Genomic DNA, 11,596 nt, shown 5'->3' with positions numbered 1-11,596 from the left:
AATAGGAAGTGCAGGGAAGCTAAGACGAATGGCTGCATGACATATGTGAAGAAATCGAAATAGAAATAATTGTCGGAAGGATTGACTCAGCACATAGGAAAGTCAAAATAAGCGTCGGTGAAATGAAAGGCAAAGGTAGTAACATTAAGAGTGCAACGGGAATTCCACCATTAAATGCAGAGGAGAGAGCAGGTAGGTGGAAAGAGTACATTAAAGGCCTCTACGAGGGGGAAGATTTGTCTGAACTGGTGGAAGAAGAATCAGTAGTTGATTCAGAAGTGATAGGGGATCCAGTATTAGAATCAGACTTTAAGAGAGCTTTGGAGGACTTAAGATTAAATAAGGCGAAAGGGATAAATAACATTCCGTCAGAATTTCTAAAATCATTGGGATAAGTGGCACCAAAACGACTATTCATGTTGGCGTGTAGGATGTATGAGTCTGGCGACAGACCATGTGACTTTCGGAAAAATATCATCCACGCAGTTCCGAAAACTGGAAGAATTATCGCACAATTAGCTTAAAAGCGCATGCATCCAAGTTGCTGGCAAGAATAATATACAGAAGAATGGAAAAGAAAATCGATGTGTTAGATGACCACCAGTTTGGCTTTAGCAAAGATAAAGGCACCTGAGAGGCAGTTCTGAAGTTGCGGTTGATAACGGAACCTAAACTAAGGAAAAATGAAGACAGGTTCATAGGATTTATTGACCTGGGAAAAGCGTTCGACGATGTAAAATGCTGCAAGATGTTCGAAATTCTGAGAAAATAGGGATAAGCTATAGGGGAGAGACGTGTAATATAGAATATGTGCAAGAGCAAAGAGGAAATAATAAGAGAGGACAACCAAGAACAAAGTGCTCGGATTAAAAAGAGTGTAAGTTAGGGATGTAGTATTTAGCCCCTGCTGTTCAGTCTGTGCATCGAAGAAGCAATGATCGTAACAAAAGTTCAAGAGTGGAATTAAAATTCAAGGTGAAAGGATATCAATGATAAGATTTGCTGATGAGATAGCTATCCCGAGTGAAAGTGAAGAAGAATTAAATGATCTTTTGATTGGAATAAACAGTCTCATGAGTACAGAATATGAATTGGGAGTAAATAGAAGAAAGAAGAAAGTAATGAGAAGTAGCAGAAACGAGAACAGTGAGAAACCTATCATCAAGATTGATGGTCACGAAGTAGATGAAGTTAAGGGATTCTACTAACAAGGCAGCAAAACAATCAATGACGGATGGAGCAAGGAGGACACTAAAAGCAGACCAGTAGTGGAGAAAAGGGCATTCCTGGACAAGATAACTCTACCAGTGTGAAACATAGGCATTAATTTGAGGAAGAAGTTTCTGAGAATGTGCGTCTGGAGCACAGCGTTGTATGGTAGTGAAACGCGGAGTGTGGGAAAACCGAAATAGAAGAGAATCAATGCATTTGAATTAGACGGACTGATAAGGTAAGGAATGCAGAGGTTCTGCGCAGAATCGGAAAGGAAAATAATATGTGGAATAACTTTTCCTTTAGGAGTGGTCGGTTTCCTGATCGATTAAAGTACTCGGTAGTGAAGCCACTTTATAAAAAAGGTGACATTGATAACGTTGACAATTTTAGACCTATTTCTATGCCATCGGTGTTTGCTAAAGTTATCGAGAAGGTTGTATATACAAGGTTACTGGAGCATTTCAATTCACATAATTTGCTGTCAAATGTTCAGTTTGGTTTTAGAAATGGTTTAACAACTGAAAATGCTATATTCTCTTTTCTCTGTGAGGTTTTGGACGGATTAAATAAAAGGTTGCGAACGCTAGGTGTTTTCTTAGATTTAACCACAAAATAGATTTGACCACAAAATACAAAGTATTACTGTAGAAGTCGGACCATTATGGAGTAAGGGCAGTAATTTACAATTGGTTCGCCTCTTACTTTAAGAACAGAAAGCTGAAGGTAATTCTCCGCAATATTGAGAGTGGTAGTGATGTTCAGTCCCAATGGGGCACTGTTAAGTGGGGCGTTCCCCAAGGGTCGGTACTGGGGCCACTGCTGTTTCTTATTTATATAAATGATATGCCTTCTAGTGTTACAGGTGATTCAAAAATATTTCTGTTTGCTGATGACACCAGCTTGATAGTGAAGAATATTGTGTGTAATATTGAAACAGTATCAAATAATGTAGTTCATGAAATAAGTTCATGGCTTGTGGAAAATAATTTGATGCTAAATCACAGTAAGACTCAGTTTTTACAGTTTCTAACTCACAATTCAACTAGAACCGATATTTTGATCAGACAGAATGGGCATATTATAAGCGAGGCGGAACAGTTCAAGTTCCTAGGCCTTCGGATAGATAGTAAGCTGTTGTGGAAAGCCCATGTCCAGGATTTTGTTCAGAAACTAAATGCTGCTTTATTTACCATTAGAACAGTATCTGAGCTAAGTGACACTTCAACACGAAAAGTAATTTACGTCGCATATTTTCATACGCTTATGTCGTATGGTATTATTTTTTGGGGTAATTCTTCTGATTCAAAAAGGGTATTTTTGGCTCAAAAACGGGCTGTTCGAGCTATATGTGGTGTAAGTTCGAGAACCTCTTGTCGACCCCTATTCAATAGTCTGGGAATTCTGACATTGCCCTCACAGTATATATTTTCTTTAATGTCGTTTGTTGTTAGCAATATTAGCCTATTCCCAAGAGTTAGCAGCTTTCAGTCAGTTAATACTAGGCAGAAATCCAATCTGCATATGGAATGCACTTCCTTGACTCTTGTGCAGAAAGGAGTGCAGTATTCTGCTGCATCAATTTTCAATAAGCTACCACAAGAACTAAAAAATCTTAGCAGTAGCCCAAACTCTTTTAAGTCTAAACTGAAGAGTTTCCTCATGGCTCGCTCCTTCTATTCTGTCGAGGAGCTCCTGGAAGAGCTAAAAAATTAAGCAAATTCCAGTGTTACATTGTTGATTTTCTTTATTTAAACTTACGACTTGTCACCAGAATGTGTTTTTTTTATATTTCATTTTATCTGTTTCTAATATCGTGTTATAATTTCATGTATTGACTCGTTCCATGACCATGGAGACTTCTCCTTAATTTGATCCCACGGAACAATAAATAAATAAATAAATAAATATGGAAAAGGACGTTAAGACATCAGGGAATGACTTCTATGGTACTAGAGGGAGCTGTAGCTGGAAAAAGCTGTAGAGGAAGGCAGAGGTTGGAATACATCCAGCAAATAACTGAATAATTGAGGCGTAGTCAGAAGACTGATGACTCAGAAAGAAAAAAAAGTGGCCTACAGATCCAGTCTTACGCGGCTGCCGAGAAATCTGAATGAATATCATCTTTCAGATGTGGAAACATGCCTACCAACTTTCATTAATGCCGCACAACTCTTTCGTCTTGTTACTGATTTTCTTTTCCGTTAGTGTAGCTGGGAGGAACTCGTTGAAGAAGCTGCGCCTGTTTAACGGCATTTGTCATTTAATAAAATCATGCGTATGATAAACACTCACAATTTTCTGATAAAATAAATTTGTTTCGAGGTGTTTTGCTTGCTGTGTCTGTATTGACAGCTCATAGCTGTTCAGAGCTCTAGTCTATATATGCGTTTATTGCGACCTGGGCAAATAAATCTTCTGTAATAAAAAATTACATTTATCTTCAAATGATTTAATGTGTTTGAAAGTTTTAATGTAGGTGTTGGCAAATTTTTGATTCTACAATGTGTGGCTTCTTACTAAAAACTAATTACAAATGTGTTATTTTGAAATATAATTACCTCTGCTGTAGCTGAATGCTTTAATTGTATGTTGCTGAAGCGATAACTGCGAGCATGCAAGGTTGCAACAAATCATTTACTTTCATTTTTTGTTCGATATGATTCATTATGAAAAAAAGGTTATATACTCTTAAATATTTTTGACAAAATATGTACTTGTGAACAAAGCAGCGAACACTTGCGTAAACCCAATGAACATTTATGATCAGAGAAACCTCCAGATCTGCTGAGGATGTAAATGTAACGTCACCGAGAAGAAGTGACGAGGACAACTTAATTTGACTCCTGCCTACCAATATGTCTTTCTGTCACAGAATCTTGTACTGATAACATTTGAATCGATTCTATTGCATTTTGTTGGCTAATATTGTATTTCATTGTAATTAGTCGAGTTCATAATTTAACAAGCACTACCACCCTGTCTCCTTATCCAACGCTTAATTTGTATTGTATTTCGAATGTGTTTAATGTGTTTCAGCGGAAAAACATGAGACGTTGAACGCGAACTGTTAGGGGGCGAACGACCGAAGCCTTTTATCTTATGAGCTACTGTCTAATGCAGTCCTTCTCAGTAACTCATTGAATATCGTTTTGAGAGACTGAAGGTAACTCCACACGGATCATAACTGCATGGCGGATCCGGACTCGAACTCTGGACCTTTGCCTTTCTTGGGAAAGTGTTCTTCCCACTGAGCTATCCAAGCACGAATCACAACCCGTCCTCACAGTTTTACTTCCAGTAGTACCTCGTCTCCTACGATCCAAACCTTCAAGACTACACAGAAAGTTCTCCTGCAAATCCTGCGTTATTAGCATTTCTGCAATAAAGCATATTGTGGAGACAAGGCTTAGCCACAGCCTGTGCGTTGGTTCCAGAATGAATTTTTCGCTCTACAGCAAAGTGTATTTTGATATGGAACTTCCTGGTAGATCAAAATTCTGTGTCGGACAGAGTGGCCAGTCATGTTTGGGTAGCTAAATCGATAGAGCAATTGCCCTCGGAAGTCCCGAGTTGGGTTCTCGGTTCAGTAAATTATTGAATCTGGAAACACGAAAGACGATAGCTGACGTGAAAAGGATATAAATTACAAGGGAAATATTTACAAAATATCGAATTTTGTTAAGACTGGCTGCAAGGGCCACGTAGAGAAATGAAATTTTGACGGTAATCAACATAGACATGAAGAGAACAGAAGATTTTGAAATGTGGTGCCACATGCGATTGCTCAAGATTAGTAATGGAGTGAGTTGTGGAAGGCGAAAACTATGGAGGGAAACCAAAGATTTAGTACAGTAAGCAGGTTGCAGTAGTTATGCAGAGATGAAGAGGTTTGCACGGGATCGACGACGACAGCAAAAACATCAACAGTCAGTGATGAATGCACTTGAGAAAATAAATTTAACATAAGATTACCTAAACTATGTTACTCGTTTGGTGTCGAAAAGCAGGGAGAGGAGGACGGCATAGCAAGACAGCCACGCCACGGAAGTAGCCGAAAGGCACGCGTTTAGTTCACGCAGGCAAGAGATAGGTCTGTAACAGGATACGTGATGAATGCTATAAAGAAAAGTACGTAGCTTCTGGAATACTTAACTTTAATCCATCCTTGTTGTATACATCGCTCTTGACGATTCAAGTGAGACTCTTTAGATACAAGCTAGGTAAGGCTCATGGCGCCTTGCTAGGTCGTAGCCATGGACTTAGCTGAAGGCTATTCAAACTATCTGCTCGGCAAAGGAGCGAGGCTTCGTCAGTGTAGTCGCTAGCAAAGTCGTCCGTACAACTGGGGCGAGTGCTAGTCAGTATCTCGAGACCTGCCTTGTGGTGGCGCTCGGTCTGCGATCCCTGACAGTGGCGACACGCGGGTCCGACATGTACTAATGGACCGCGGCCGATTTAAAGCTACCACCTAGCAAGTGTGGTGTCTGGCGGTGACACCACAGCAATGATGATGCTGGTGCCCGGGAGTATCTCGAATTAACGTAAGACGCGGCGCTGTTGTTAGCTGTGCGACGTGACCAATGGGCGGTAGCGAGGCGCGAAATGTTAACAACACCCGCCGTTCAGAGTTTGCTGCTGCAGATCGCCAGAGCGTCGGGAATTACACCGCCCGGCGAACCTCAGAGAGCGAATCCACAATTACGGCACTCACGGGTTCTTCGAGAACTCACGCGTGATGTGCGTTGTGCTGTGCTGGGGCGTGGTGGAGCTCTGCACCTCGCGAAAGCCGCGCACCGATCAGACCTGCCCTGCACCGCGCGCCACGCGCCGTTAATTCCACACAATTAGACGGCTTCGGCCGCAGCGCAGATGTGGAGCGTCGCGACGGCGCTGCGGAGAGAAAGCGACGCCCCCAGCGCCAGCGACGCCTGGCTTTCGCCGCTCCTTAATTGGCCGCCCCCTGCAGAATCGCCGCCGATCGCAATCAGCCGGCGGCAGATGCTCTGGCGCGCTACCGGCGAATCCATGTCAGTAGGCTGCTGCTCGTCCGTACGCGCCGGCGCCCATAAATCAGCGATCCTCTCGGAGGTCCAGCCGTAATTGGCGGCCCCGATCGGCCATCAGCGTGATTTGCTGTACGACTCCTGCCGGCGGCGCCGCCGTCCCCCACTGTCGGCGTTCGTGACGAATCGATAGGCGGCACTCGACCCTCTCAAAAAGGTACTGACCCGCTCGGTGTTTGCAATTGGCAGGTTTTCAGGCCCTGAAGGATTCCAGCTGCCTTATTTGCATCTACATGTTAAGAGTATCGGTAAAATTTCGCATCTGAGATCGCGATTTAATTTAAGATAATGAGGCGTTTTTCTTCTGACAGCATATATCTTACCTGTCAGGTACTTGTTTGTCCGTTAAAGGCACGATACTCATTTCAGCTCTGCCACTGTTGATATTCGTATTCGAGTAGTGTGTACTGCCAGTGGTATACACTAGCTGGCCTTTCTGATCTCGAGGTGACGTCTCTGCTTCCTAAAGCTGAAGTCTGGAGTTCGGATCCCATATCAGGCAAGGGTTAACAATTTTAGTGCTTCCAGAATGAAATTTTCACTCTGCAGCGGAGTGTGCGCTGATATTAAACTTCCTGGAAGGTAGGAGACGAGGTACTGGCAGAAGTAAAGCTGTGAGGACGGGGCGTGAGTCGTACTTGGGTAGCTCAGTTGGATGCCGGCACGGTAGCTCAGCGTGTTCGGTAGCTGCCCTCTGTAACAAAAAAACTGAGTTGATGGATCAACTACGAACTAAATCGGGTGTCTAGCGACATCCGCCCCGAGGAGATGCAACGAACGGAAACGAATAAAATGAAGTTAAAAAAAATTAAAAAAACGTTGGTAGAGCACTTGCCCGCGAAAGACAAAGGTCCCGAGTTCGATTCTCGGTCGAGCACACAGTTTTAATCTTTCTAGGAAGTTTCAATTTTAGTGCTACTAGTGCTGTCACTGGTATAGGTTATTATGTGTTGTTGTGTTCTTCAGCCTGAAGACTGGTTTGATACAGCTCTCCATGCTACTCTATGCTGTGCAAGCCTCTTCATCTCCGAATAACTACTGCAACCCACATCCTTCTGAATCTGCTTCTGCCTCTACCATTTTCATCCCCACATTTCCCACTGTACTAAACAGGTCATCCCTTGGCGTCTCAGTACCAGTCCCATCAAACGATACCTTCTTCTAATCAGCATGTGCCACAAATTTCTTTTCTACCCGATTCTAATAAGTACCTCCTCAGTAGTTGCGTGATTACCCGTCTAATATTCAGCACTCTTCTGTAGCACCACATTTCAAAAGCTTCTATTCTCTCCTTGACTAAACTGTTACTCGACAGTGGTTCACTGTCATACATAGCTACTCTTCATACAAATATTTTCAGAAAAGGCTTCCTAACACTTAAATCTATATTCAATGTTAACAAATTTCTCTTCTTCAGAAAAGCTTCTCTTGACATCGCCAGTCTACGTTGTATATTATCTCTTCATCGGCCACCATCACTTATTTTGCTGCCCAAAGAACAAAATTCACTTACCGCTTTCACTGTCTCGTATCATAATCTAATTTCCATAGCATCGGCTAACGAAATTCGACTATATTCCGTTGCCCTTGTTTTTCATTTGTTGATGTTCATCTTACACCCTGCTTTCAAGACACTATCCATTCTTTTTAACTGCTCTTGCAAGTCCTTTGCTGTCTATGACGAGTTACAAAGGCATCGTCAAACCTCGAACTTTAATTCCCAGTCCAAATTTTTTTCTTCATTTATTGGCAATGGCAAGGAAAGCGTTTCTGAAGAAGAGAAATTTGTTAACATCGAGTATAGATTTAAGGGTCAGGAAGTCGTTTCTGAAAGTATTTGTATGGAGTGTAGCCATTTATGGAAGTGAAACATGGGCGATAAATAGTTTAGACAAGAGGAGAATAGAAGCTTTCGAAATGTGGTGCTACAGAAGAATGCTGAAGATTAGATAGGTAGATCACATAAGTAATGAGGAGGTGTTGAACAGAATTGCGGAGAAGAGGAGTTTGTGGCACATCTTGACTAGAAGAAGGGATCGGTTGGTAGGACATGTTCTGAGGCATCAAGGGATCACCAATTTAGTACTGGAGGGCAGCGTGGAGAGTAAAAATCGTAGAGGCAGACCAAGAGATGAATGCACTAACCAGATTCAGAAGGATGTAGGTTGCAGTAGGTACTGGGAGATGAAGAAGCTTGCACAGGATAGAGTAGCATGGAGAGCTGCATCAAACTGGTCTCAGGACTGACGACCACAGAACAACAACTGCTTGCTCAATGTACAGGTTGAATAACATCGGAGATAGGCTACAAACTTGTTCTACTCCCTTCTCAACCACTTCTTCCCTTTATGCCCTTCGACTCTTACACTTGCTGCCTGGTTTCTGTATTAGCCTTTGTCTCCTTGTATTCTACCCCTGCTACCTTCAGATTTTCAAAAAGAGTACTCCAGTCAACACAGTCAAAAGCTTCCTCTAAGTCTACAAATGCCATATAGGTAGGTTTGCCTTTCCTTAACATATCCTCTAAGAGAAGTCGTAGGATCACTATTGCTTAGTCTGTTCCTAACTTTCCTCGAAATCCAAACTGATCTTTCTCGAGGTCGGCTTCTATCTGTAGCTCAGCGACAATGTATCTGGTTGCTATGTGGAGAATTCGGGTTCGATTAGAAGATAAAATGAGAAGCTGTTTGTATGAGAAGTAGGGGCTGAAACGTCAGGGAAGCCAACAACGGTAGCGAGAGTGGCGTGTTTACCCCCACGACCCTCTGCATCCCGTGATGCAATTGGCAACGGATGACACGACGAACGGACGGCCCAGATTTGCCTGCAAAGGCTCGAACGCGGAGTTTTGCTTTGCTTTCTATAATACAATTCTTTTTTGTGATTTCTTCTATCAGATTGTGATGTCCACATTGCCTTGTCAGTTGGGCTGTGAATTCAAACCGCCTTAATTTTATCAATTGTAACCTAAATTTGCGAAACAAATGCTGCCATGCATTAAAGAAAGAATGAAAAGTGCACAGAAGAAATTTATGTTTCTTTTTTTTTTATCATCTTTTGCATGATGAAACTTCGTAACATCCCATGTCCGTCTTTCAGCAACGTGCACACGATATTTCAACTAAGTAGCGACCATAAAAATATCATCTACTCCTTGTAAAGTGCACTTAGGCGCTGTATTTCGTTTACCGGTGCGGAAAATATATCTGTGACCCTTCACTGTAATAGGGCCCTCGCCAAGGCAGAAAATCTTGCCTACAGAAACAGAAAACTACTAACAATAAAATTTAGAAGAACGTGTATGAAGTGTGAACTTGCGCCTGATTAACAGTGGGGCAAGTAACTGCTCTCTAACGCGTGAGCTATGGTAGCAGCTTGCCATGTTAATTTCAGTTAGAGTTTACCTGCAAACCCACAGAAGATTGCTCCAATTTGAATTTGCATGTTTTTGTGATGCAATCAAGTCGATGATTTTTTAGATATTTTTTCATGGTTGTAGACAAAAAGTCGGAACCGGTAATCTCCTCTTATGCATTCCCAGTCGGGAACCCTCTGTCCTGATCCCATTCGACTGGAAACTTGTTGAGAAGATCCAAAATCTGCAGTGAGCCGAGATCTGAAACTGATACCCTGTCTTAACTTTGGGTGTGGAAGAAAGATTAAACAGCTCATGTTGCCATTTCTTTCTGCAAAAAATGTGAAACGTCCCCTTAGAAAAATTATACATGACTGTGCTTAAACTGACACACAATATTTTTTAGCGCAACGCAATCTGACTTTCAATAATCCCTACAAGAGAATGGCCCTGACTAAATTAACCTATAAGTTTCACAAATCACTTACCTCACAAAAATCTTCGTTACTCGAACTACTGCAATACAGCGAGCGCCAATACTGCCACCTAAATAAAAGATTCAAACTACTGAAGGCACTAACTACTGATAGGCATAGTTAGCAAAAGAACGATTTTGGTAGAGAACAAACAATGTAAATACCTTAATAGTGTTCAAAAGTCATAATATATATATATATATATATATATATATATATATATATATATATATATATATATATATCAGTCCATGATATCCAATATTACAAATTTACTCTTTCTGATGGACACACGTCCAGATCGTCCGCTCTCAAAATTCCACCATCTCTCTCCCCACATCCACCACTGCTGGCGGCTCACCTCCAACTGCGCAACGCTACGCGCTGTTAACAGTCAATAGCCCAACACTACAATAGCGAATATTACAACAATGCCACCCAGCCACAGACTGCAAACAGCACAGCCAGTGAATTTCATACAGAGCGCTACGTGGCGTTACCAATATAAAAGTCTAAACAGCCTACTTACAAATGTAACAAAAAAATGACTATTGTAACAACGAAAAAAGTTGATTAACGTGACAGATGCCAGATGAACGGTTTGCCTATGTGTCTCTGTCAGTGTGACTACGTATGTTTTCCCGGCATAATAACCGACAATATTCTTCTCGGGTCTGCAGCCGGATCATGAAGTCTCTTGACACAATATTTATGCTGTCCACCTCGCCGTCATCTGCAGGCGAATAAGCTGTTGCACGAGTTCGCAGGAACTGAATTCAGATTGCGAGCCGCGGAACTTTTATACGCCACGAAAGGCCAACAGGTAGTACTCAAGAAATCGTCGTAACTGGATTTTTTCCACAATTTAGGCCTTTAGATGTAGATAAACTTCTGGCAGTCAGTCACTGGGCTCACTTTTAAAGTTGAACTGATTTATCTTTATATTCAGTCTAAAGATGGTGATTTGGGAGAGGGAGGGAAGTTGTTACTATTTTTGAGGATACATACGCTGTTTGTACATAACGCTCTACGGATCCTTATCTGGTCTACGGCAGCATAAACACAGCTAAAAATGCTGCAGCCATTGCAGAGTATAATGTTACACTCTATAGCCGTGGTCGATCGATGTACAAAGCGAGTTCAAAAATTTTTGCACAGTTGTCTCAAATTTTTTTATTTTTTGCAGGAGGAGAATGAAATTTTTTGTGAACATACTTGGAACATTTAGCTATACGTTGGTGAATACAAGTATTTTCTTTCATTTACAGGTGAGCCATAATGGACCGTGAAGTAGATGTAGCCGGCCGGAGTGACCGAGCGGTTCTAGGCGCTACAGTCTGGAACCGCGCGACCACTACGGTCGCAGGTTCGAATCCTGCCTCGGGCATGGATGTGTGTTATGTCCTTAGGTTAATTAGGTTTCAGTAGTTCTAAGTTCTAGGGGACTGATGACCTCAGCAGTTAAGTCCCATAGTGCTCAGAGCCAT

At 41.9% G+C, this 11,596-nt stretch overlaps 1 protein-coding gene across 1 annotated transcript in view; it reads right to left on the bottom strand.

Moving 5' to 3' along the window:
• Nucleotides 1-6,059: 6,059 nt before the first annotated feature.
• LOC124545726 (alpha-1A adrenergic receptor-like) overlaps nucleotides 6,060-11,596 on the bottom strand; it is a 165,225-nt gene continuing 159,688 nt past the window's right edge. The window contains exon 4 of the mRNA XM_047124704.1: nucleotides 6,060-6,226. Within this exon, the coding sequence (XP_046980660.1) occupies nucleotides 6,060-6,226 (167 nt within the window). The remainder of the gene's footprint in view (nucleotides 6,227-11,596) is intronic.

Source organism: Schistocerca americana, chromosome 1, assembly GCF_021461395.2.
Source record: "Schistocerca americana isolate TAMUIC-IGC-003095 chromosome 1, iqSchAmer2.1, whole genome shotgun sequence".
In the NCBI taxonomy this organism is placed as follows: Eukaryota; Metazoa; Arthropoda; class Insecta; order Orthoptera; family Acrididae; genus Schistocerca; species Schistocerca americana.
Note: the sequence above shows the minus strand (reverse complement) of the source record. Positions and strands in the feature narration are given on the sequence as shown.